The 26,699-nt window shown below is 44.3% G+C and overlaps 1 protein-coding gene across 3 annotated transcripts in view; it reads right to left on the bottom strand.

The window, feature by feature from the left end:
- Positions 1-3,371: 3,371 nt before the first annotated feature.
- LOC140212833 (cytochrome P450 4c3-like) overlaps positions 3,372-26,699 on the bottom strand; it is a 30,766-nt gene continuing 7,438 nt past the window's right edge. For all 3 annotated transcript variants that reach the window (XM_072288719.1, XM_072288721.1, XM_072288720.1), the window contains exons 2-11: positions 15,678-15,790; positions 10,173-10,258; positions 8,250-8,440; positions 8,106-8,175; positions 7,616-7,742; positions 7,310-7,504; positions 6,574-6,747; positions 6,151-6,217; positions 5,853-6,032; positions 3,372-3,986 (exon numbers count right to left, since the gene is read on the bottom strand). In XM_072288719.1, coding sequence (XP_072144820.1) covers positions 3,823-3,986; positions 5,853-6,032; positions 6,151-6,217; positions 6,574-6,747; positions 7,310-7,504; positions 7,616-7,742; positions 8,106-8,175; positions 8,250-8,440; positions 10,173-10,258; positions 15,678-15,790 — 1,367 coding nt within the window. In that variant the 3' untranslated portion in view covers positions 3,372-3,822. The remainder of the gene's footprint in view (positions 3,987-5,852; positions 6,033-6,150; positions 6,218-6,573; positions 6,748-7,309; positions 7,505-7,615; positions 7,743-8,105; positions 8,176-8,249; positions 8,441-10,172; positions 10,259-15,677; positions 15,791-26,699) is intronic.

Raw genomic sequence — 26,699 nt, forward strand, 5'->3', positions numbered from 1 at the left:
GGGGAAAGAACACTTCCCTGAGGTACACCTCGCGATACCGCCCTTTCGGTGCCTATGGTACTTCCTAACCGCACTTGAATTTTACGTTGACTGATAAGTGAGTGAATGAATCGCAGAAGATAGCCCTGTACGCCTATGTCCATCAAGCTATTTAGTATTGAACTATGAAGGACGCTATCATAAGCCTTTGATACTTCTAGGAAAATAGCTAGTGTTGAGAGGCCGAAAGCTCTTTGATGTTCAATGTGGCTTATCAAGTCCAAGACGCTATCTTGCGCGCTTAAACCTGTGCGGAATCCAGTCATGCATGTTGGCAGAGCCCTTCTATCTTCGAGCCACCATGATAAACGCTTACTTGCCAGCTTCTCCATGAGCTTAGCCACACACGACGTCAATGATACAGGACGATACGAGGCCAAGTCTGTCATTTCTTTGCCGGGTTTCAGCACTGGGACAACACAAGCCACCTTCCATGAAGGAGGAACGTCGCCAGTCTCCCATACTCGGTTGAGAAAGCTTAGGAGCATCTTCCGGTGTTCTAGAGGTAGGTTCTGCATCATCTGGTTGGTAATGCCGTCAGGACCTGGTGCACATCGACGCCGCAGGCTGCTGAGTGCTGTCTGTAGCTCTCGAAGTGTGAACGGGGCGTCCATAACAGACGTATACGTTGCAGGCCGAGCACATGGATGAATTCCTGAGCTTGCACGTACAAATGCATCTGCAAATTCCTCTGCCAAGCAAGCGAGAGGTTTCTGCTTGAGCAGTGCAAGCGCTTCGAAAGGCTTACTAGGACGAGAATCACCACCAAGGCTACCAATGACTCGCCAAATTCTCGTCATCGTTGAAAAAACAGACAAGCTGGCGCAGAAGGACGCCCACTGCGACCTACAGAGCTTGTTCGTATGGCGACGAATGGCAGAGTTAAGCCTCTTGAAGGTCGTCTTCAAGGATCTGTCGTCCTTCTTCAGCATCAGTTGTCGCTCCGCCCTTCTGCGCGCTGCGCAAAGGTTCCTGAGTTTTAAATACGGAGTCGGAAAATGATTAGGCAAATTTACTGCCGTGGTAGCAGCCATCTTACCATAAATCATTCTCTCTATCACATCTCCAGAAACACTTGCAAGTTGCTCCCTGTATTTGTCCCAATTAACAACATGGCTCCTTTTAGTGCCGCGCGTATGGAAGTCGGCAGTAAACACTACGCTCTGCATTGCGGCGATGTCGGCTTCACGCGCGAGATGGTGGGCACTATTGACTGCAATAAAATAACCTAATGATTTTCGCTCATCAAATGTTTAAAACTTTGACGCATCGCTATCGTGCTCGTAGCCGTGCAAGGATGATAAAAACAATCGTGTCTGAAGCAACTTGATGATCATTCTAACGGGCTGTCACTCACAGTGCCCTGGCTTGCTTAATTAATATTTACATTTCGCACCGAATAAAGAAAAGAAGCGGAGGCGTATGCGTACAATTGGTATTGCATAGTGTCCGCTAACTTGCTACTTTACCTTCGTTGTGCAGAAATAGAAACTTTATTAAACCGGTGCAAGATTTGCAAGGAATGAGGTGTTAACTTGCGCAACAATATTAACCAGGCGGAACGCAACCGAAACATACACAAAAAGCCCCTAGAAAGTACCGAAACAGAGACTATGTGGCTGAGTGCCTGTCCGTGATTGAATGACCAGTTTGCGTTTCTTTCAAGTAAATAGAAACCTTCTGCGCATTCTGAGCAAAAGGTGCGCGAATTGAAGGCGACATGAGATTATATCGATATAAGCGGTATAAGGCAACGCGTTCCATTACCAGGAAATCGAGGCAAATCGTTCACAGTGGTACGCCGCCGTGTTACATTTCAATGCGAGCCACCGACCGCCTATCCGCACTAACGCGGTGACTGTGCTGCCACCTGTGGTTCAATCTCGTGGCGAATTGTGGGCCTTCGCAGCGCTCGCAGCGCGTTCCTGTTCACACCGGTTCGCACTCGGCATGACCGCGAACTACGTGATTCTCGAAATATATCCCGTTACCAGGAAGGCGTCATTTCCGCGCTTATCAGACTGCCACAGGCATTCCAGTTGCTATCGCGCGTCGGCGAAATCCTTCGTTCGAGCGTGTGGTGACACCGCAACGCTCCCTGCTATACTGCCTAGGTCGTATACGAGTGTTTAGCAAGCTACAAGTAGTCTTTTTTCTTTTGCCTGCCTCTAATATTCGGTGTTAGCATTGTTTATCAGCAGTCTTGTTGTGGTACATCTTCCAGAGGCAGAAGCAAAGCATGCGCGGTACACTGAGCGTTAGGGGCGTTTTCCAGACCTGCCGCGTCAGCGGTACATAGCGTCATGGAAGCTTACGTCAAGACAAAAATCTTGCAACTCACTTTGGCCATATATTTCATGCGTGTAATTTATATACTGGGTTATAGAAGCCACGAATAACAACCAATTCTTTTCCGTGGATTAGACTTGTAAAGGATCAGGTAATTGTTGGTTGTGGTGCTAATGACGATGTGCAGAATTGCAAACGCACACACACAAACGCGCGAGCGTTCGCTCATTTCGATAATATAGCAGGGACGTCGGAAGTTGGCAATAATAGCCGCCGAAATTCCAGGCGAATTCTTCCGCTCCACGAGTGCATGTATCTCACATCAAGCGGGGCCCTTTCCACTGGGGGTAGGTAGGCTGCGCTGAGAGGGATAAGCTGCAACGTTGCATCCTTCCTGGGCTCCGCAGCGTCGACCAGCCTTCACCGTGACTTGTCCTTTCTGCCCTTGGTGGTGTTAGTGGTTGTGGTTGTCAAACTGTACTCGTATACTCATGCCACATCCATTAACTCAGTACTCTTCAATGCGCAACTGCCTATCAAGAGGGGAGTTATGCATCCAAGCCACCCATTAGCTAATGTATAATGTGAACCAGTGTTTTGCGGTACATCTTAACGGCCAAGCTTTCTTTGCTTAGTCTGCTGGGATTCACGTCCTTCCGTGCTGTCTAACGGAGTAGGACACAGTAAACTGGCTTATATGGAACGCCGCTGACTCCCAAAACAATGCCAGTGAGCTCATCTGTGTTCGGCGTAATAAATCATTAAATCACGACATAAAAGCTGGCCATGAAATGTCGCCTCAAGTATCTCTAAAGCACACAGAACTTTTAAACGAAAGAACGCATCATGTTCAGCTCCGTGTTGGGAACCACACTTCCACAACAACAGCAAAAATCTACATGACCATACGCGGACTTCGCCTTGACCTGCGCTCGGCGCTACGCACTAATTTATAATTCAAATACTTCGCGATACGATTTCACCCACCATGAACGTTAATAAGGAATTACGGACTGTTGAAATAAATGACCGCAACAGTTAAGTGATTGAAAAGGCAACGTTCTTTAATAAATGAAGTTTCTGGAACTTGCCTTACACGTGCATTTTCCAAGCAGTATTTTATGATTTGCGCCTATTTGAGAACCTGCGTTCAGTTTTACTTTAACCAGAAAGAAAACTAGAATTTTAAAAGCTGGAGTATCTTCTGAGCTAATGTTCTGCGAAATACAGTGGTAGAAATTGACATGATTACCTTCTCTGTATGCTAACCAAACATAAGGCCTAATGAGTGATTATTATTTGTCACTTTTGGAAATCATGCTCTCTTGTATGGCTGTATTGGCATAGTTAGTCTGTCATGCCCATCAAGGGATTCACATTCCAAATTATTCAAAATGATTTACATATCTACAATTCTGCATTGGCAAGCGCCAGCAATGAGGACGCGTTGAACAAATATGGGGACATGCTGACAAGAGGCAACTTTCGGAATCATCAAAAAGACCTTGGCGTAAAAGAGAGCCTGATTCCACCAGCTGCTCTCAACACGAGGTCACTGGAAAGCAGTAACTTGTCACGGTGATCCAATGCCACCACGTTGAAGTTCCATAGGATGGTGGCGAGAATAATCTTCAGCTCCATTGCTGCGAACCGTTGACCTGCATTAGAAGGCAGAAAAGTGTATGTTGAGCCTTGGGCGCGCCATCTGAACGCCTTGATGAACTACATACCTCTAGCGGTTGAGGTAGTCGTATAAACAAACATAGCCTTAACAATATTCAGATTTTTCCCTAACCTTTACGACCTTAATATCTCTGTTGCTTCCAAATGCAAGTACCTTTTTTTTTTCTCTTTTGTACTTGCCAGAAAATTATTTAGGCTAGTACTCTGTAAAGAGAACGTAAGAGAAAAACGGTGAATACTTTCTGCACAGAGTAATCGCACAGGATCGCAACATTATCTAAATGTGTAAATATGGCCAGGATTTGGAAACAAGCCTGAGCACGCACTTTCATTAAAGCTGGAACAATTGTTAAGCAAGGGGGAGAAGCAGTAACCGCATGTAGAACAAGCGACAGAAACGTGTCAATTGTTTTGAAAATTACATCGGTATACCACGTATTCGCAAAATGCATATATGGCGTACCCGCCGAAGTAGCTCAGTGGCAATGGCGTTGCGCTACTGAGCACTGCTGAGCTGCGGCGGCCGCATTCCGATGGGGCGGAAAGCGAAAACGCTCATGTACCGCGTATCGGGTGCACAATAAAAGGCCCCGTTATCAAAGTTGATCCGGAGTATCCCACTACAGGCGCTCCTCGTAATCACATCGTGGCTTTGGGAAACGAAAGCTTAGATTAAAAAAATATATACCTATGGTTATAATAGGACGGCTACGTGTGTAATTAAGCCTCCAATATTGAGGAGAGAAAAATGAGCGGTGGTTTGCTTTCACGTGTGCCTAGCTTGATTTTGGATCATGCTAAACACGACACATGCGTAATAACACAAACGAGCCACCGCAACGCGCCGTTCGACATAGCGATGCGATGGTGGTATCTCGCAGGCTGCCTGGCGGATACGCGAGGTGCTTTATGTCACTCATTCGAGCCGTGTGCTATTAATGGAAGTCACTCAAGTGACTGGCGTGGTGCGCATGCATAACACCTTGCATTTCTTCTCGCACTCGTCTTCTTGAACGGGTCGCATTCTTTAAGTGGTTGACTATGAGAAAACTTCCTTCATTTGACCGATGATTCTGAGGTAGACAGCCAAGTTTTCTGCTCGGCAAATTTATTTTCTTGAAGAGGAATTAGCAGTGACCATTCATGTAAAACCAATACTTAAGACTATACGTCGTTATATTCTAAGCAGGTTTGATAGACTGGTGAAAACGGTGCAAATTAACATCATGTCACCACAGCTATGGCACCCTGTGTGAGAGGTATATAAGGTGCATTTTGATCGGCGAAAGTACTCATTCTGGATCTCGAAGATACATAAACGTATTCGCTATCCCTACAGGCCACCGACACATGACCACATGACGAGTGAACGAACGCAAGGAATGCTAGTGCATGTAAACCCTTACAAAACGTGTCTGCTCACATCATGACACTCAGCTGTCTACTCTACTTGCCATATTCTTCTACAGCACTCTACGGGATCTGATCGAATGCGTGTCGAGCTTTTTTCTTCTTCTTTCAGTTAAACTATTCAAGTAAGCCATATGTCCTCGCATATGCCCCTAATTGAAGCTTTGAAGCTTTCTTTTCTTTTTCATTTTCTCTTATCTACTGCCTCCCTTTCCCCTTCTCTGGTGCATGGCAGCCAACCGGACACATCAGCCGGTTAACCACCCTGTATTTCCATGACCTTTCTCTCCCTCTCGCTCTCTCTTAGGAGCACCGCCAGTTGCTACATGCTGGGTTTTCAATCTTTCTTTTTGCGCATTTCTTGTTAAATTCAAGAAGTTTAGTGGACCGGTACTGCAAGAAAACTTTTTTCGTGATCGAACCGCAATTACCGATGCAGTTTCTTGAGCCAGCTGAGAACGGAATGAAAGCGTGTGAATGACGGTTGCTGATATTCTCCGGCAGGAAGCGACTGGGGTCAAACCTCTCGGGGTCGGGGAAAACTTCTGGATCTCGATGAAGCGCGTAAATAAAAACGTCGATCGTTGTGCCTTTCGGAATTATGTGGTCTCCTGAAACAGAAGGCACACAAGTTGTGAAATGACAACAAAGTGCATGCTTATTCTTCCCTTAAGGTGGAAGCTACCGTAGGCTCCTACCCTATTTGAAGTTAGCCTTTAAGGTCTTTACCTAGCTTGAAGTCTTCCACGCTTTCACGGCCAATAATTGGTACCGATGGGAACAGTCGCTGACATTCCTAAAAGAAAATAAGATTGTAAAACTGCTCTCACCATCACATTTGTTAACAGTAATGTACGCGTGCACACTGGAACAGGAAAGAATGAATGACTCCATACCCCTGGCAAAAGTTCTCAAATCTTCAGATAGATTCGCATATCCACTGCATTACACACAGAACAAGTACGACTACTGTAGTATCACATTAGAGAGAAAGCTCTAACGCAGTCTGTCAGCACTAGCATGAGAATGCAGGAAAGTAGCGCCGACGCTATCGATTCCTTTTTTCGATAGCGATAACGTTTCACATAATTATTCTGTCGCTGATTGGTGACAACTTTTGCTGATATCTGAGAACAAAGTTACTTTTCGGACCTTTATAACGCACTCTAAATACTTGAGCTCCTTCATGTGCTCAGTGGTAACGTCTTTTTCGGTGTCGTTGCCCAGAACAGAGTCCACTTCCACGTGAATATTCCTCTGGTGGTCTTGATGCAGTCCAATCATATACAGTGACCAGCATATTGCCACAGCCGTTGTATCGTGACCCTTGAAAGGGTACAGAAAAAAAAGCAATTTTAGATGGTTGGATATTATTCTGGCTCAAAGAAATTTCCGCACACAGATGTTTTACAACAGTTACTATCGCTTGCTGGAAGAAGAATTATCTGCAACGTAAAAATGAATAATAGCAAGAAATTTATAGAGCTTCATTTTAATACAAGCATTACACGCAGACTGTTAAAAAATGTGCGTTGTTTTTTATTCAGGAAACGTAACTTTAACTACGGAGCAAATATTATCCAAAATGTTGGCTTATTCTCTCTCTCAAGGTTAGCATGAATTAGACTGCACATCTCTAGCTACTACAAGTCGCCCTAGTAAAAATACGAAATTTCTGTGCCAGAAAGTCTAACAGACAGAGAGCGCTTTCGGTTATGAACTTGTCCTTGTTCCTCCCGTAGAGCATTATCCTGTGTTGCCGTCGTTCTTTTCAAGTATGTATCCATTGCAACTAGCCCAATTTTATAACACACAGCTTTCCTGAATATTATTCAGTGCCTAATCACTTGCGTTCCTGCCACTTTTTGCACCGAGAAGTAGTAGTTACCTCAAACATGAACGTGTCCACTTCTTCTCTGATATCATCGTCGCTGATTGAGCCGTCGTTTTCAATACTGTAGCGCAGAAGAATATCTAAGAACGTATGCAGTCGCTTTCTATTGTAGACCCCTTCGTCCTCCTCTTCCACCACATTGTTTTCATCGCAATTTTTCATGAGCTCTTTTCGGCGTTCTCTGATAACCTGAAATAAGTATATGAGCAATGAAGTACCAAATCTAAGGACTTATGGTTGTTTGACACAAGGAATAACTAATAGCGTTTGCTGCCATGACATATAAATTGCGTTTCTTACCCTTGCTGTGAAGTTGTGAACTATTTCTGTGTTTTTCTGGTAGACTTTTCCGTAGGAAGTTCGGAAATAAATGGCATCTACGAGTAACCACGGTGACTGCACCCGAAAAGTAATCTGACTGGACAAACTGTAGAAGTGAAAAGAAAGACATTTACAGCAACACAACGTTTACAAGCACACGGTGAGGTTGCAGAAAAGTAAGATAAGAACCCTGAATGACATATTTTTTTTTCCCGGCAGCTCGGTGGACGCGGCTCAATGTGGCATCTTGGTATAAACAGACCACTTCCATTACGCATCATTTGTTGATAAGTATAGAGCATTACGTAATCTCCATCGAATGATCCCGTATGTGTTCACCGGTTTTCATTTTTATTGGTGTGTTATAACGTCAGAGAAATCAGATTCCACGATGCTTTCCTATCAGCGTAAGGTTCGAGGATCTCGACGCCATTACGGCTGAAGAGCATTAATAATGTCGTATACTTACTAATGAACTGCTTGAACGTAAGAATGACAGAACTTCTCGTTTTCTTCAGGAGTCACCCCCATGATGGTCTCTGAATGTTGATAAAAAGTTGAATGACAGTATTGGCCCGTCTGTTGAACCTGTGAACAAACACGACGCACGTACCCAACAGGATGTTCAGCGTGCATTCAGCCACCAGTGGCACAATGTTGATCCAGGGTTCTGCGCAGTGCTGTCTCAGCTTCTCCACAGTATTTCGAGCACGTGCGTTCATTGGCTGAACGAATGATTCGAGAATGCGGAAGTGAAACGAAGGTGTCAACAGGCGTCTCCTCGTCTTCCATTTTGTACCAGCGCTGAGAGAAAAAAAAATGGTTTACGCTAATGAAGCCTTGGTTATAGTGCATCGAACACGCCTTAGCCCCAATTGAAAAAAAAAAGCTCTCTGGCAGGAACTTTTATAAGTAGTATAACTCTTGTTTAGGAATAAAAGTTTAACGGGAGTGAAGCCTTTAACGGCTGATGTTGTTTTGTGCTTCACGCTTAGGCATATTTTGCGTGATGCTAATAGAGCAAAGGTTTCGTTTTCCAACGTCCGAGAAGTATCATTGTTTCCATAGATAGATGTAGGTTTAAATAATAAGGACTACCTACCTTACAAGGTAAGGGTGGTCTTCCCGGCCAAGAAATGTGTGTTCTATTCTAAGTATACTGCGTTCTTTATTGACCAACTTATATTACAATAACAACACTGCTACAGGAAGCAGTGGTATTCGGAAGAATTCCAGCTTACCTGAAATAATTGCTTCCCAAAGATCTGCTCACTCTCACTGGCTGTTTAATCGAACTGAAAGAAGGCTCGTCTAGATTTTCCTGACTCCACTCCACCCTTCCCCTTCGCGGGTGCGTCGCAACCTACTTCTCGTTATCACTTTACAAAGCTGTACGTGCAATTAGGAGGCCACTTGGATGCTACAGGTGTGACTGAGTCATGAGATTGAACGTCTGAAAAAGACATCGACTGTATGAGGGCCGACGCAGAATGGGTCTCCGGGTTAATTTAGGGCAGTTATGCTTCTTTATGCTGTGCCCAAAGTTCGCTAGACATCAATTTACTGCACTCTATACGGACTCTTGAGTGGTTAACGTCCCTGTCTTCCTTACATATAGCTTTCTGTAAACGCTGTTTGGATATCACTGTAACATTATGATTGCTTGGAACATCACTGTGGAAGCCCTGAGAAACGAAAATAATGAAAAACATGTGAACAAACTTACATGGGATTGAACTAAGACGCCCACGTCACTGAGATGGGTGTTCTACAACTACTACACTTCAGCACTGCTCTTGCGGTGAAAAGAATTTTCATTACAGGTTTAATATTCAAGTGTACAAAATTGCTTTTATGACTCACATTAAAGACAGCACCTGAAAACACAATATATAAAAAATAACACTCGTCCTCGTGGTCTTTTCCCATTTGGAAAGAGAAAAATTTGCGCCATAGCCTTACTACGCTAAAAAAAAAATTCTTTTATTGCGTCACATCAAAGGTAGCATGGAAATATTAAATAGCATTATTTATTTGCATTATACCTTCAACCCACAAGAAGGCAGATTAATCAATTAAAAGCGCACCCTGGCGTCTTCCACCCAGTCATCCTTTTTCCCACGACCGCGGGCCTGCCAGGCAAGTGAGGCAAGAATGCAGAAGAGTACGCATTATGGCTGGCTTGTTCATAACTAACAGCGCCAAAAAAACAGCGCAAAAAAACGCATAAACAGCGCAAAAAAACAAACAAACACGACGTAAGAAAAGGACAGACGACGGCGTTGTCCGTCCCTTCTTGAGTCCTGTTCTTCTGCGCTGTTTCAATTCAAGGTGCAGACCGGCGTACAATAGATGAAATTGGAATCTTCTCAAAATTACCTATAATCTACGCGAAATTATTTTATACCTCAAAATTTACCTAAACATTGCATCGCTAAAACATAATATATACGGCAATTTGGCTCAATGTGATTGAGTCCTGACGCTTGAACGAAACAGAGCTTAAACGCATTGTGCAAGGTGGGCCTCACTTCACCTTGTTAGAAGACCAGTGCCTAGCCAGGAATGCAGGACTTCGTAATCAACCGACTTTTCGATTGTGCTTTGACCATTGAGCACTGTCTGAAAAATATAGACATAGCAGAATAAATATCGGCTAATGGACAAGGACGATCCGCGATTGCTAAATTAAGCTGCAAATAGCGCGTGTGCAATACACGCAGAACGCGATACTTCCCTCGCTGTAATCGCTGGCAATGACGTCGCTCAGACCCTGCCTTGATGTAATGCTGATAGCCGGACAGCTCACTTCACTTGCATTCACCACAAAGATAACACGAAAAGCCAAGGTCACACGCCAACGACAGTAGGAAAAAAAAAGAGCAGTATTGCAATGCCCTTTCGCCACTTCAGCGCTTCACTTGAAGCGCATTCTGGCAGCCATGCTAGAATGCGCTTCCAAAGCTACGGTTTCTTTTTGTCGTCTTAACATGTTCTTAAAACTAAGCGTTTAAAATTGGGGACATGGCCTTTTTAGAAACACCAGAGCCAAAATGAATAGTCAAAGTGAGTTTTCTGATAGTAATTTCTATCAACACTCATCACAATGATCACGCTCACGTAAAAACAGATACGCAAACTTCGTTGCTGGGCTAGTTGGTTCATACTAATAAATGAATACTGGTAAGCACAGTTTCAAGACAGGACAACAATATATAAAGAAAATCAAAATTGAGGTGAATAAAACGAGGTTTGCAATTGTCAATATAAAGGACTATCGTATTCGCTGACCGAGCCAAGAACTAGAGTATTAAAAAGGTTTGCACCCTTTGGGGCTTATCTTGTCCCATAATAATAATCGTCATCTATCTTGCGTTATCATTGCGCGTTATCGGCGTGACATAGCATTCTCGAAAGTACGGTAGCAAACGCGGAGTTTTCAAGAAAATAAAAGCAAGAAAGGCAGATTACAGTCTGCTCTGGGACAAGATAAGCCCCAAAGGGCGCAAACTTTTTTGAGAGTGTAGGAATTTGAAAGAACATAGACAGATGCAACAAACTAAACAAGGCTCATGGGTCAGTTAATAACATGACCGTACGGATTAGCTGTACCTGTCTGAGCGTCAACACCGGATTGCGATTCTTCTTAGTGATGGATTAGCGTAACATTTGCGCCACTGAATTCATCTGTTGCATTTTCAGCAGTATCAATATAAAAATGGTTTTGCTTTAATGCCCTTAACGCTACGCACGACAGTAGGGAGCTGATGTAAGCGGCAATCCAGTTATGCATGGTAAATCGTTTGGACCATCATTATACTACCAACTGGTGCTCGTGCCGCAACGGTTATAGTTTTGCACACATATCTGTCGCAAATCTATAACAGAAGGATGAGCCCCCATGCCTGAAAATCGGAATTCACGCGTTCACATGTTTCAACTCTTGTGCCCTTGTTTGTGCGTCGTTTTTGCGGCGATATAGAAATGAATTTAAGACTAACCATCAGTAAAACGTTTGCCTGGCTTGTCAGTTTTATAGGCGAAAAATCTTCAAACAGACAATTTATGGTGAAGATTGACTCATAACTTGTTAATTCACGAAAATTCGCGAGACCCATAATTTTCTCGACAATGGGCAAATATTTTTACTCAACGCTTTCTCAATAAACTGTCAGTGCGGCAGTTCTTTTTTTTTTTTCGAACATACTTTCTTTCCTTTTAGTCATGTGGAGCTAAATACAGTGGCCACAAAAGGAACAGCTTGAACTCTTTCCTAATGGGCTTCAACGAGCTAAGCCTAAATATTCTTGCTTGCTAGACATCGCGTTTTGCGGTATGCCATGTGTAACTTTGCAATCTGTTGCCGTAAAACACCACATTAACGCTACAGCTGGCGAATTCTATCCGGTGACCAACTATAGTCAGTATACTGCTGCTGTCACATAAGCTGTCATCATCAAAATCTACATCGGCAGCAGAAAGAGACATGGTACAAGGAGTAAGCTATTATTTTATTATTTTATTAGACGTTTACATTCACTACTTGAAGTCAAGGCTCCCACCCACAAGACTAAATAAGGAACTAGCGGCAAACCAACGGCCAAACCACGATATCTGCAGTTGCACAGATGACATTGCACAGGGATGGGTGGGGTTTCTACGAGAGGTCCTTGCCTGCAGTGGACGTTAACCAACCAATCACGATGATCATATTTTTTTTTTTTTACTAACACGTATTGCAGTATAAGACAGCGTCCCACGTACAGTATGATGAAGTGGTTGCTAAAACGTCCTCCCGACAAGTTTAGCGGCCTTTACCAGTGTTATATAGAGTTGTCACTACCTTAAACCATGCAGCTCTTTAAAACGACGCTTTAACATGGCCTTGCAGGCTCCCTAGTGCAAAAAGCGGAAACATCAGTGTAACCAGAAAGTAAGTCATAGAGCAGAAAGTAACTAAACCTTGAGCCCAACGTAATGAGTCTTATTAAATGGATTGAAAGCGTCAAATATGTTTATCTTTATTATTTCATGAGTATTGCGGGCCTATCACATGAAACCTTAGGCAGGAGTGGGTCATACATAAAAAAAGAACAGATATGGTAATACAAGAGTAAAACTTGCGCATCGCAAGTCCACATATGCAGATGTCACGAAAAACTTCATTTATTACTGAACACCAGTTCATCAAACTGAACACTTTGTTGCTTTAGAACAATTTTAATTATAACGATAGTACTTCTACATTTCATAAGTTTTTCGCGCGTACACAGACAACAAAAAGAACAGAAAAAATAACGTAAGAATATAAACGGCAACAAAAATCTCCTAAGTGGAGCAAGATCACTAACCTTTCAAAATACAAAGCCTTGTAAACACGCAATAATGCAACCGACGCCAATGAAATCTTTAAAACGTACAAAAAAGCACAAAAACGTGGTACATAAATTGGAAGGTAGTACGCATGCGTTACGTCAGCCGAAATGATGGATGGAAAAAGAATAAAGGAAAAAGAGAAATCAAGTGTGTTTTTGTCATCGCAGTTTTGTCATAAACGATTGGACAGTTCTACAGTTTACTATATCTACAGACAGAGCATTCCATGCAATGAGTGACTGTGCGCAAAAAAAAAATGAATTTTTAGAAGTTTGTGTCTTGCAGGAATACTCTCTGTTTTTTACTATTGCTTTTTTTAATGCTCGGATCGCGTTGATCGGCGTTGAAATGATTCTATGGACGCATCCTTATTTATGCGCAGCTTGTCATGGTAAAGTAGGAACAAATATTTCAATCAATCGTGCTGTCATCGTCTTGCTGTGTATCCAAGTGAGCGTTATTAGAAGTATACTGGGTGATGATATGGGATGTATGAGGACTACAGTTGGCCGAACGCAGCCTTTCACCAGCAAGTCTTCACTGTTTATGCAAAAAATCACCACGCGTCTCTTTCATCATCTTACTCTTCCTTCTTTTACGTACAGCAGCTTTTGTGGACGATTAGGTAGTCCTCGGACATTGCGATACTGATCGCGCTCTTAACGCTACGAATTGCTACGTTCAGGTTAAAACATGAAGAATCTAAAAATGCACATCAGGCAATTTCTACATCGGGACATCCATAAGGCGTATATAGTTACTCAGCAATACATTCTTCCGTATTAGTTAATAGCATCAAAACATAAGATGCCTTTAAAGCTACTTAGCACCTGTTTCGTAGCGAATTGTGTGTTACCTCTCGGGTGGATGCAATCTAGTTTGAAAAGTATCGTGCACGAGTGTCATTCTGTCATTTTTTTGTCGTCTTTTGTTGCAAATGTCCCGAATACGCCTTTAATTGAGCGATGACTAGATTTGGCGAAATGTATGTGTCGTTCGTTTCTGTTAGACGTTGTAGCTGTTGTAAATCAGGCTGAAGGTCTCTACACAGTGGCTTCACGGTGGCTGATTGCACTAATTTCATCGGGAATGGACATTAAGGTACAGGTGAACCGAGTTATAAAGAGCGCAGCTCAGCGCTAGGTTCAAAGAACATTGCCCGATGGTGCTCTACTAATTGCCGAAATACGTTTGCGAACACCCTACCACATAGCGCAAGATAACGGGTCATCGGCTGCCCTAGTAACATCGAGGTAAGAATAAATAGCAGATTATTTGTTCTTTTTATTCATCCTAAGCATGTTTTTTTTTTCGGTGTAATGAATCTATGTTGCTTACCGGCGGTGTTTCCTTTATCAAATTTTGTTCCCTTTAGCCCCTTCCCCAGCACGGGGCAGCCAGCCGGTACTTACACTGGCTAACCTCCCTGTCTTTCCTCCCCTTTTGTCTCTCCTTCTTGGCCAAAGTGTTGGTCAGTGGGAATGCGTTCAATCAGGAATACAAACGCACCTATGATCAGCGTAGAGAGAGAGAGAGAGACAGAGGAAAGGGGAAGGCAGGGAGGTTAACCAGAGGGGAATATCCGGTTCGCTACCCTAATACGTAATAAACGTATACTAACTGAAAAAGTATCAAAATATCAATATGTTAAGATACTTCTCGGCATGTCGTCTGTATGATGAACTCAGCTACGTTCCCTGAGAGAAACCTAAACCTGAACTCGAGCTTTGAAGACACCTCTGTAACGTAATCACTGAAACTTGTTGAGCGATAAGTTGGTACAATGAACTAGAACATTCACCCACGAAACGAAAATAACAACGCAAGATGTTACGCAGAAATAACAAACACGGCCTTAAAGTAACTTCGGAAGATCGAAGCTGAAGAAATTATTTCTAGGAATCATGCGAAGCTGTCAACAAGTGCCTTCGGTCGGCTACACATATGAACACTGAACTTGTGTCCCTTTCGTACTTTCCGCTCCTGCCTACATTACAGCTGCCCACGCTCACTGCACAGTCACTGCTAAGCGCACGCCACGTTTCTTTTTTTTTTTTGCCATCACGTTCGCTTCTTTTACCCTCCAGTACTCTAACGCCGTCTCTGGTTCGAAAGGAGCGCAGTGACGCAAGATAGAAACCAACTTAGCAAGATTATCTATGCCAAATCACAACATGAATAGGAAAGCAACGAATGCCCAAGGTAACATAAACGTGCAATTCGAATTTAAGCAGAGTCAAGGACCGATGTTTAACAAAACGCAATAATTTTGCAGCCGTACGTCGACACTATTGTGATTTCGTTTAAAGAAAAAATAAATTGTAGGGTTTTACGTGCCAAAACCACAATCCAATTATGAGGCATGCCGTAGTGGGGACTACAGAAATTTGGACCACCTGGGGTTCTTTAACGTGCACCTAAATCTAAGTACACGGGTATTTTCGCATTTTGCCACCATCGAAATGTGGATGCCGTGGCCGGGATTTGTTCCCGCGACCTCCTGCTTAGCAGCCCAACACCACAGCCACTACTCAAACGCGGCGGGTCGATTTGCTTTCAATGACACTTGTTTGACCAATGGTATTTCAATGTGTTGCAACATGTGAGTCTCTGAAGGATAAACAAGCAATAAAAATGTGTTGAAACAAATAAAAGCAGCACATACCTCAATGTAGTCAGCCTTGAAAACTGCAACTGTAGGATGAGGTCCTATGTAAAACCTAAAGAGTCCATGCTTTTGGAACAAGTAGAAGTACGCCATCCGTATTTCGAGCATGGCTGCAAGAAGGACATGCACAGTTTGAAGCTGGTGTATTTGGGCATTCATCTTTGCTACATATTTTATGTCACATTGAAGACGTCCAAGTACTTTGAAAAAAAAAACGATAGTATTGCCAGTACCTTGAACTACTATTCATAATCACACTCACATTGTTATCGTTGTTTATGGAGTGAATTTACACTGCGCGCATTGCAAATGCTGCGAGATGTACTAACGGCTCCCCTCTCTTTGTGCTCACAATTGCCTGACACTTTGGCCGGGCAATTGCTGCAGTGATCAGACATCGTAATCCAAAAGTTAAGTGCCCCTTAGCGCCCTATACTCACTGGTCCCTGACATGCTATTTCGCCGCTCACCGGGTTTCTCCCGTCGTGAAACAACTTTAGTGTGCCGCCTACGGTTGGGCGTCGCATTCACATTCATTATTCATTCTTCATCGGAATGGCCAACAGTGCCGTATGTAAGTGTTGCGAATGAGGTAAGACAATAAAACCCATTATGCGCCAATGTCCAACCTACAATTCGTAACGACATGTTCAGCGTATAAGTTTGAGCCGCTTAGACGACAAACCGTTCTCGGAAGATCCTGGGGCCTTGGCTGCAGACCTGTAGTATGCACAAGGCCACCAAAGTGCTACTTTTGCGCTTTTTGAAAACAGACGAACTAGATGATAGCTTGTCAATGAACATTCATCTGCGGGCGGGCGCACAATGAATATCCTTCTTCTCTCCTTCTAATTTCTCTTTTCCCTTCCCAACGTGTAGGGTAGCCAACTTGGCGGGAGCTTGGTTAACCTCTCTTCCTATCCTTTTTATCTCTCTCTTTTCCAGCCCCGCCATTGTGCACAAGTAGAATTTCTTGTTTCGCTTGCCCCCCTGTAATTTAATATGCGCAAAGTCCCGAGCACAGTCGGGAGCAGCTCCAGACGGCACATTTTAACCCGGATGGGGCCGTTTTTCTGCGCCACGTAACGCATCGCCATTCGGCTCTATGTCTTGTACGTGTTCGCTGGAAGCGAAACGGTGTCCGGAAAATTGATAACCACGGATTCACAACCGTGATTTCAACTTCCTCCGTGGCTACCCCTATGATTCACTGCGTGAGTTCCGGCAGCACAGGCAACGACGCCCCAGTTAAGCCATGGCATCTATACTTTCGCAACGTGCCTGACCGTTTTTTGTGGGCCAGATGATAAACATCGTCAAAACTGAGAGCTGGGCGAGTTGGTGTGGTTCCATCTTAAGAACGCCCATGTTCGTCGTTACTTTGCTCGTCCACGTCTTTTCACGCAGTTTTTTGTTAAGATGATAAACATCGCCCGGTACTCAAAGTTTGAGCCATTCCGGGATAAGCCCAGCGCTGCAGTGCCGTTTCACAAGCTAAGGGCAGCCCATGCCGTTCGAAAGATACGTGATGACCGAACCTGGCAAGAGTAAGTACCTTGGGGGCAGGAAGGCCTGAACGCACACTCCTGCTGCGGCTTCTTGACAACAACCAAGGCTAAGCTGTGGACCTGGAGAAAGCCGACCAGTATGCGCAAGCAGCGCGCAAGCGCCCAGGCAATTGTCGCCTCTGTGTTGAGCCACACATTGTAAATCCTCGATTGTATAAACGAATTCTGACGCATTAAAAGCTCTTATCGGCTGAGATTCTGCGTGAAGCTGAGCCCAGAACCCACTGGCAGCCCAGTAGGTTTCGGCTGTAGACATACTTAATTAATTTTCTTTTTAATAGAGAACCAAATGCCTGAAGGTATATTGTGTTATGACAGCTTACCAGGAATTATTGAGCTCAGAAGCCAAATTATCTTATGGACAACCAGGAAGTGTAAGCAGTGCTTGACTCTCTGTAACCCGGACGCTGTTTACAATAGTCGGGACGAACCCGTGTTTGGAAGTGTAAGGACTGACTTACGCTCAAACCGCATGACCTTCCGCACGTGTCATACACAGGTGCGCAAATTTCGGTATACATTGGGTCCGCACGAGCAGTTAAAACTGAAATTTGTCCTTCTGCGCGCTGCGTGTGCAGTTGTCTGCACATTCATACGCATGCGGAAGGGGTGCGGAAGGCGAACGGAAGTCCATGCCGACTCAGTGTACGTCTGCCCTTAATATTGCGGGTATCCCTTGTAAAATGGTGATGCTGTATAACTGTACGAAACGGCATTCGGTAGTCCTTTATTTTTCCACTTTATCGTAAGATGCCGAACAAACTCATGAAATAACATTTCGAAAACAATACGCTTTAAAATAGGAACTACGGTGGTTGCTTAGGCTAGATATTATTTCATTATAAAAACGACATACAGAGCGAAAGACAAGGACTGCGAGAGATGATAAGCACTGCGCTGTGTTTGTCGTCTCCCGCAGTCCTTATTCTTCGCGCTGTACGTAGTTTTTATCATAAAATAGGAAGCCAGGCAAGAACCAAAACAAAAATTGTGCTGGAAAAGGCAATCAATCTTCGACAGAGTTTCTTCGTGAAGGAAGCGCCATCAATGGTCACGCTCGCCACATCTAACTAGCTGGTCGCAACTCCCCGCATCTAATTGTTGTATGCGCGCCATCGATCCTTCGGTGACGCTGCTTCTACAGCGACATCCTTTCCGTCGGAATCTATCATCGTTGTCTTGCTCGTGGCAAGGTCACTGTAGCTTGTGGCTAGGAATGGCGCTGACAAAAGCTTACTGTTTCCTTACTCGTATGTGTAATTCACCATCATGTGGCAGTTGGGAAATTGTTGAGCCCATCGATACTCTCATCTGCAATTTAATAATCGTGGGTGTTAAGGTCCCGAAAGTGCACAGTGGGTTATGACTTCTGCGAGACGCCGTAGGCTGGAAAGCTCCAGATTAATTTTGTCCAGTCGTGGTTCTTTAATGTGCAGCCAATGCAACCCCAGTACACGGGCATCTTTGCATTCCGCTCACATTAGAATGCGGCCGCCGCGGCCGGGATCGAACACACTACCTCGAGCTCAGCAGCGCAAGGTCACACAGCCGACCGCACCACCACAGCCCACTGCACCACCGCGGAGTGTCCTCTCATCTGCATCTGTGTCCGCTACGATGACCCACAAATTTTACTCTAAAGCACATTTTATCACCTGGATTCGAGAACGTTCGGAGTAATCAAGATCATTGTACAATCATTGGACACTGCTTCGCTGGCGCCGAAAGCCAAAGAGCATTGTTGCAGTTTAAGATGTCGACTTTCCCCATTTACTGTTCAGAGTGCACTACGCAGCTCTGTCTGGCCCTTTGGTACCATGCACTGCAGGAAAGTATGATTTAACTTATTACATGTATTGCATAACGAAAGCCGTAAGATTGCGTGCAGATACAGAGCTGGGGAGTGTCCTCTCATCTGCATCTGTGTCCGCTACGATGCCCCACAAATTTTACTCTAAAGCACAGTTTATCACCTTTATCACCTGGAGTCGAGAACGTTCGGAGTAATGAAGATCATCGGACAATCATTGGACAATACTTCGCTGGCGCCGAAAGCCAGAGAGCATTGTTGCAGTTTAAGATGTCGACTTTCTCCATTTACTGTTCACAGTGCACTACGCAGCTCTGTATCCGCAAGCAATCTCACTGCTTTCGTTATATAATACATATAATACGTTAAATCATACTTTCCTTCAGTGGGTACCAAAGGGCCCTTGTGCGCATGCACGAAGGAAGAGGGCGGTTGCATAGGCCACAAAGGAGTGGTAGTCCGGCTGTTTGCTAGTGGCGTGCGGTTTCCAATGATTTGGAGTAATTAACTATTTTTATATACGTTTTTGTGTTTCGGGGAGCTAGTGTGCATGATGACTTGCACGCCTTGTTACAGAAAAAATAGCACTAAAGTACTAGAAAGTAAAAGACATCAAGAAAAAAATAGCATGACAAATATTTATATGGAAGTAACAATATAGTATTCATAATTACAAATTATGTCCCGCACTCTATATGTTTTTAAGAGCACCAGCGGTTTGGTAAATACATGTTCCAAATATCGCGGGATAACTTATTTATGTATATTATCATATTCTAGTAGTGTGGTTTGCTGGGCCAATTGGTGCATGGTGAACGTATAGGGGGTTCCAGCAAGTACGGACGCGAGCACAAGTAAAAAGAAACGGACAGGACAACACTGGACTTACTACTGAAGTTTGCAACTGAACAGTGCCTGACGAATGCTCTTAACAAGAGTTGCATCCACTCAATGCAGGAGAGTTCTGAAGCCCAGAAGCCGAGGTTAATGTCGGCATGATACCCGGTTTCGCTTTTGATGGCTGTGGCTGAATCCATGTTTAGAAAGTTGACAAAAAAAGAAACCCCTGGAAACCGAGGACGACAAGGAATCTTGAAAAAGAAAGAAGGTCGTAGTGATGCCGTATTTGCATGGCTTGTCTCATAATTTTAAGAGGGTGGCCACTAAGAATGGCGTCACACTAGTGTTTTCGGTGCCGAGCAAACTGGTTGAGTTGTGCAAAAGCATCACAGCAGAGAAGAAAGATGCGACTAGTGGCAGTGGAAAAAAGCACACCACTTTTTTTTTTTTTTTTCACAAAACGTGTGCATCTTCGGTCGTATATCGCATACCTCGCTCATGCGGACTGTCCTATATTGGCCAAACAGGTCGCTGTATTAATGACCGCATGCGTGAGCATCGCTATTTGCTACCTACAGGTACAGGAGGGAACTTACCATTGCATTACAAAAAGCACGTTTGCCGACCATCTTTTCATAGTGTATCGATTGTGGGGAGAGAACGCAGTAAACTAGCAAGGGAAATAAGCGAAGCGTTCCACATCAAAAAGATAGGCGCGCATACATGTGTGAGTGAACCTTCGGTCCATATCAATGATAAAGAACTTCAATTTTTAAATTTATCATGTTAATTCAAGTGTTATTGCCCTTGTCGGGAAGGGGTGTGACTTGGCTTTTGTGCACGTGTATATCTTTTGTTGATATTTGACTATAAACCTTGTTATTGTTCTTGGGTGTATACGCATGCGTGGCGGAAATTTGTGGAATGTCTTCCCAATAAACTTCAGTTGTAAGTCCGGCGTTGTCCTGTCCGTTTCTTTTTACTCATGCTCGCGTCCGTACTTGCTGGAACCCCTTATATGTTTATCATATTCTAGGTCACTTAAAAGAGTAGCTATGCACGATTTCAACCTGTTGCTTCCATATCATGTTCTTCAAAAAGGAGACAGCCAAGAGCATCTATTTTTGAGTGTATAATATATGTCGGAGAGAGAGAGAGAGATGAAGAGGAACGGCAGGGAGGTTCACCAGATATTTAGTCTCCGGTTTGTTACAATACACTGGGGTTGGGAGGTAGAGGTTAGAAAGAGGACAGCGAGGAAAGGATTTAAAAATACACACACAGAGACACACACACGAAGGGCGTTCCAGGTAGAGACATTCACAAAGGCTGGTAGATCGCAAGAAGCGCAGGAGCACATGCACGGCCTTCTTCTGTGACGTTAGGTCCTGTCGATGGGGTAGAATTCCTTCTTCCTATAGTGGTCGGTCGTCCATCTGGGAGGTCGTGGCGAAGGGATTCTCTCTGTTGACTGTACTGTGGGCAGTAGCACAAAATATGACCAGTCGATTCTTCCTGGATGCAGTGGTCACAGGTTGCGTTGTAGGACATCCGATAATCCCGCAGTGACTTGGAAGCCAATAGAAAGTTATTTCATGACTTGCATCACTTATATAGTGCATCGTCTCTGTAATCTCAAATACTAGCTGTTCCTGTGGTCCGCGTCGTAAAGGTGACAGTAGAGACTGCAGCGCCGCCTTTGAATCGCGGAAGATCGTCCACTTCTGTGGCGGTTCATCACCGATGTAATAAAGGACGGTAAGGAGTGTTGCGAGCTCTGCTGCCGTCGCTGATGTCGCGTGAGCCGCCTTAAATTTGATGGTTGTAACTTTCGCTGGTATCACGATTGCCGCAGTGCAGCTTTTTGGTAGGACAGATCCACCAGTGTAGATATGATGATGATGATGATATGTGGTGTTTAATGGCGCAAGGGCCAGGTATGGCAAAAGAATGCCATCACAAATGGTAATCTTAGCGATGTATTGCTAATGACATGGACAGCGAATTCATCATGGTAGATGTGACATGGCTGTAAAAGGGCCTAAACACTGTCGCTGTAAATGGCGTAAAATATATAGGTACTAAAATAATGACACTGATTAGTTAGGGACGTGGACGATGGCAAATGTGTTTTGGTAAAAACATACGACAGTGAAACAACAGTGACACTAGAGCTTCAAGAGGGCCCACAAACACAATTGCTGTTCATCATGTGTTAGAGTTACCTGGCCAAATTGTTTTCAGGATGTCGGTTTCGGTTAAGAAATCTAAGGCTATTTGCAGATTAAAAAGTGGTTCATTGCTCAGAAAAAAAATGCAGGGTGAAGCAGTGTATTTTCGCGATATGCAGAAGGGAAATACTTTTTCATCTCTGTTTCTTTTGCAGGGCACTGAATAAGAACATGGAGGAGTGCCAGGCTATTGCCGCACTTACTACAAGTCGGAGGATGGCCCCCACTCAGGAGGCAAGAGTGAGTACCGTAAGTGTGCCCTATTCTGAATCGGCAAAGAAGTACTTCCTTGTACCGTGCTGTTTTCTCACTTATCCAGTTTCCTAGTTTTGGTTTTATCACGTGTAGCTTATTCAATATTTGTGTATCCCACTCTCCTTGCGAATGACTCCTCAGTTTACGACGTAGAAAAGACTCCAGTTCTGTGGCGGGGATAGAAAGATTACCATCTGTGTCGCTAAAACTCACTGACGAAACGTTCTCGTCAGCAGCTACGTTGCCTTTTTACCTTTATGACCAGGTACCCAGCATAAAATAATCGCTTGGTTGCACATATATTCGGAGCATAAGAAGCTATACAGCTCATTCAAAACAGAATTCTTATGTTTTCGTAAACTAATTAGGGCTCTCACGACACTTAATGAGCTTGTGAAGACAACAGCGTTAGCGACATTTCTGAGCCTTATGTTTTTAATAGCCAAAAGTATAGCGTATGGTTCTGCTGTAAAGATACTGGTGTGTGGGTTTGGTGCCCCAGATGTTGAAAATGAGGGTCCGAGAGCTGCGTAAGCAACACCAGCAGGAGACTTCGAAGCATCTGTATAAAATTCATCACAGGAATACTTCTTTTTAAGTTCAAGAAAATGGGATTGTAAGTGAGCCTCAGGTGCTCGTTTCGATATTTCTAAGAAACAGATGTCACATTGGATAGTTTGCCTCTCCCAAGGCGGTGTAAGTCGAGAGGGGGCCATTAAGACATTCTCTAAAAGAGGGACCCCTGTTTTTTCGGAGAGTGCTTCCAACAGGAGGGACAGAGGAGGCCGGATACCTGGGCGGTTACGGAACAGCCTGGCCGTGGAGAAGTCGTGAATAATTGAATGACCTGGATGATCCACCGCTGATTTTACCTTCAAGGCATACGAAAAACTTAAATATGTCTTTTGGTAGTATACAGACCATTCATTAGATTCGGCGTAAAGGCTTTGCACAGGACTAGTCCTAAAGGCGCCTGTAGCAAGGCGAATGCCTAATTGGTGGATAGGATCTAGTGTTTTCAGAGTACTAGCTCCAGCAGAATTACACTATGGTTCCATAGTCAAAGCGTGTTAATATTAGACTTTTGTACAACTTTATAAGGCATCTCCTGTCGCTTCCCCAAGCTGTGCGTGACAATAGCTTCAGCAATTCATAGTCTTGAGGCACTTTGCCTTAAGATACTTCAGATACGTGTGGCACAAAAGTTAGCTTACTCTCTAAAAGGATCCCTAAAAATTTGTGTTCACGGCTCAAAAATAACCGTTCTCCATTGAGATCTATTACGGGGTCCGCTAGCATACCTCTCTTGTTAGAGAACAGGACGCACGTACTTTTTTGAGGGTTTAGTTTAAAACCATTTTTGTCGGCCCACTTAGACAGTTTATTTATGCAAAGTAGTACTCGTTGCTCGCAAATACTTAGATTACATGACTTGTAACCTATCTGGATGTCATCCACATATACAAAATAAAACATAGTACGTGGTATGGTAGTCTGGATTGAGTTCATTTTGACAATAATAAGAGTGCAGCTCAGCCCAGCACCTTGTGGAACACCAGCCTTTTGCGTAAATGGACGAGACAGAACGCTACCAACTCTTACACAGAACGTGCGATTGGAGAGATAACTCTGAATCACGTTCAGCAAGTTGCCTCGAACTCCCATTTCAGACAGATCACGGATGATTCCAAAGCGCCAGGTTGTGATGTATGCCTTCTCCATATTTAAGGATAATGACAAGAAAAACTGTTTCTGGACAAAGGTATCACGGATATTTTTCTCGATGCGGACAAGGTGATCTGTAGTGGATCTACTCTCCCTAACACCGCACTGTAAGGTATCGAGTACCTTGTTGTTTTCAACAAAATGAATGAGGCGACGGTTAATAATTTTCTCAAATAGTTTGCATAGACAACTTGTCAGAGCTATAGGCCTTTAACTGTTAGGCGAGGAAGGGTCCTTGCCTTCTTTGAGAATAAGGATTACGATTGCTTCTATCCAGGCAAACGGAATGTAGCCGGCGGAGAACATGGAGTTGAAGAGTGACAGTAGTGTTTTTTTGGTTTCGGGGTGTCTGATCATCTCATACATTATTCTGTCACTTCCTGGAGCGGACTTGTTGCAGCAATGAAGTCAGGCCTGGAACTCAGCCATTCTAAATGGACGATTGTATACTCCATTGGATGTGTCTTTCCGACACAAAGGCAGCTGTTCTGCTAGTCGCTGGTGTTTTAGAAATGTATCTGTGTAATGGAGCTGCACTGGAAATGTGTTCGAAATGTGCTCCTATACAATCTACCTGGTCCTCAAGTGTGTCTCCTTGTGTATTCACTAAAGGTAAGGGATGAGTTTCGCGGCCATTTATTTTGTTCACCCTGTTCCAGGCTTTTCGTTCGTATGTATAAGAACTGATGCTGCTTATGCATGTAGTTTTCCCAACTTCCCTGTTTAGCGCGGCGGCGCGTTCTTCTACCTTGCGACTTGATCGCCATGAAGTTAATTAGGTTCTCTGCGGTTGGGGAGATACGGAGCAGATTCAAAGCCTTGTTTTGCTTTTTCCGGACTTCCTTGCACTTCTCATAAGACCACGGAATACGTCGTTTCGAGGGCGACCCATTTGTTTAGGGGATGCATACTGATGCAGCATCAATAATGAACGCTGCTATGTATGCTACTGCATCGTCTAGACTAAGTGCACAGATATCATCGCAGGGCAGCTGTGTTTGCGAAACTTCGTCCAGTCGGCTGAATCAACTTTCCATCAAGGAAAACGTGGAGGACACTCAGTTTCCTTTTTAAGGTTTAGAACGACGGGGTAGTGATCCCTTCCATAAGGGTTATTAATGACATCCCACTCTAGAAATGGCGCAGTTGTACTGGACGCAATGCTTAGGTCTGTGGAAGGAAATGCTTTGTGTGTAGAGCTGTAAAATGTTGGCTTTTTCTCGTTAAGCAAGCAGGAACTTGAAGAGAATAGGATGTTTTCTATAAACCGTCCTCTCGCATCACAGAGGAGTCGCTCCACAGTGTACTATGCGCGTTTAGATCACTGACGACTACGCAAGGGTGATGGAGCTCATCAATAAAGCTTGGAAATGTTCTAGAGAGTTCATAACTTGAGGGGATATATACAGACGTGATGGTAACTAGTTTATTGAATAGCACTGCTTCTTCAGCAACTGCCTCAAGAGGAGTTCGGAGTTGTAGTTGCCGACAAGCAACGCCTCTGTCGACTGTTATTGCTACCCCGCCGGATGATGCAACAACATCATCTCGGTCTTTCCTAAAAATAGCGTATTGCCTGAGAAAGTTTGTTTGCGTAGATTTAAGATGTGTTTCCTGAACACACAACACCTTTGGATTGCATTTGTGTAAGAGTTCTTTGATATCATCTAGGTTGTGGATCAGACCTCTCACGTTCCAGTGTACTATTTGTGTATCCATACTGTTTGTGTTTATGTGCTGTGTGTTAAGAGGAGCCATTTGACTTATGGAGCCTTTCCAGGCCCTGTGATCCGGGTTTTGTCTTTGTTGGAGTGGTCACGAGAAATGCGCTGCTCCCGAGGCGCTGAATGCGCCGCCTGGCTTGTGGTTGTGTCCATCGATTCCTGGGAGCCGCTGCACTTCCGCTCACTAGAGCGGGGTGTTTTCAAGGTAGGCCTTGCCTCGAAAAGCAGAGCCTTGGAGGCCACCAACCCAGAGGTTGATGGGCCCTCCTTTAGAGCGGCGCAGCAGCGCTCGCTGCTGTCGCCTGGAGGGCTGGGGGGCACTGCCGTGGCCACACTCTTTGTGGACTGTACTGATGCCCCAGTCTGCTGCGGTGTGACCCCCCTACGCGCCGGACCAGCATACCCTGCGGTATGGAGGAAAAAAATACGCTTTCGCGCTTCTTGAAAAGGAATGTTCTCCTTGACCTTGAGTGTAATTATTTCCTTTTCCCTCTTCCAAGAAGGACATGAGCGAGAGTATTCAGGGTGGTCACCCTCGCAGTTTGCGCAGCCGTGTGCCTCAGTACAATTGTCGGCAGGATGTTCGTGCGACTCGCACTTTGCACACGCAGTATGGCCCCGGCAGCTCTGAGAGCAGTGAACAAACCGCTGGCACTTAAAGCAGCGGTGCGGGTTCGGAATGTAGGGTCTAAGTTGGATTTTCATATAGCCTGTTTCAATATATTCTGGTGAAGTGCGTGTGCAGAATGTCAAAATTAGGTGTTTAGTGGGGATATTTTTGTCATACCGCCTGTTTTTTTTTGTGTGGACATGTGTCACGTGCTGTTCCTTCCAGCCTTCAAGCAGCTCGGTTTCACTCAAGTCCA

The sequence above is a fragment of the Dermacentor andersoni genome, chromosome 1 (assembly GCF_023375885.2).
Source record: "Dermacentor andersoni chromosome 1, qqDerAnde1_hic_scaffold, whole genome shotgun sequence".
Classification (NCBI taxonomy): Eukaryota; Metazoa; Arthropoda; class Arachnida; order Ixodida; family Ixodidae; genus Dermacentor; species Dermacentor andersoni.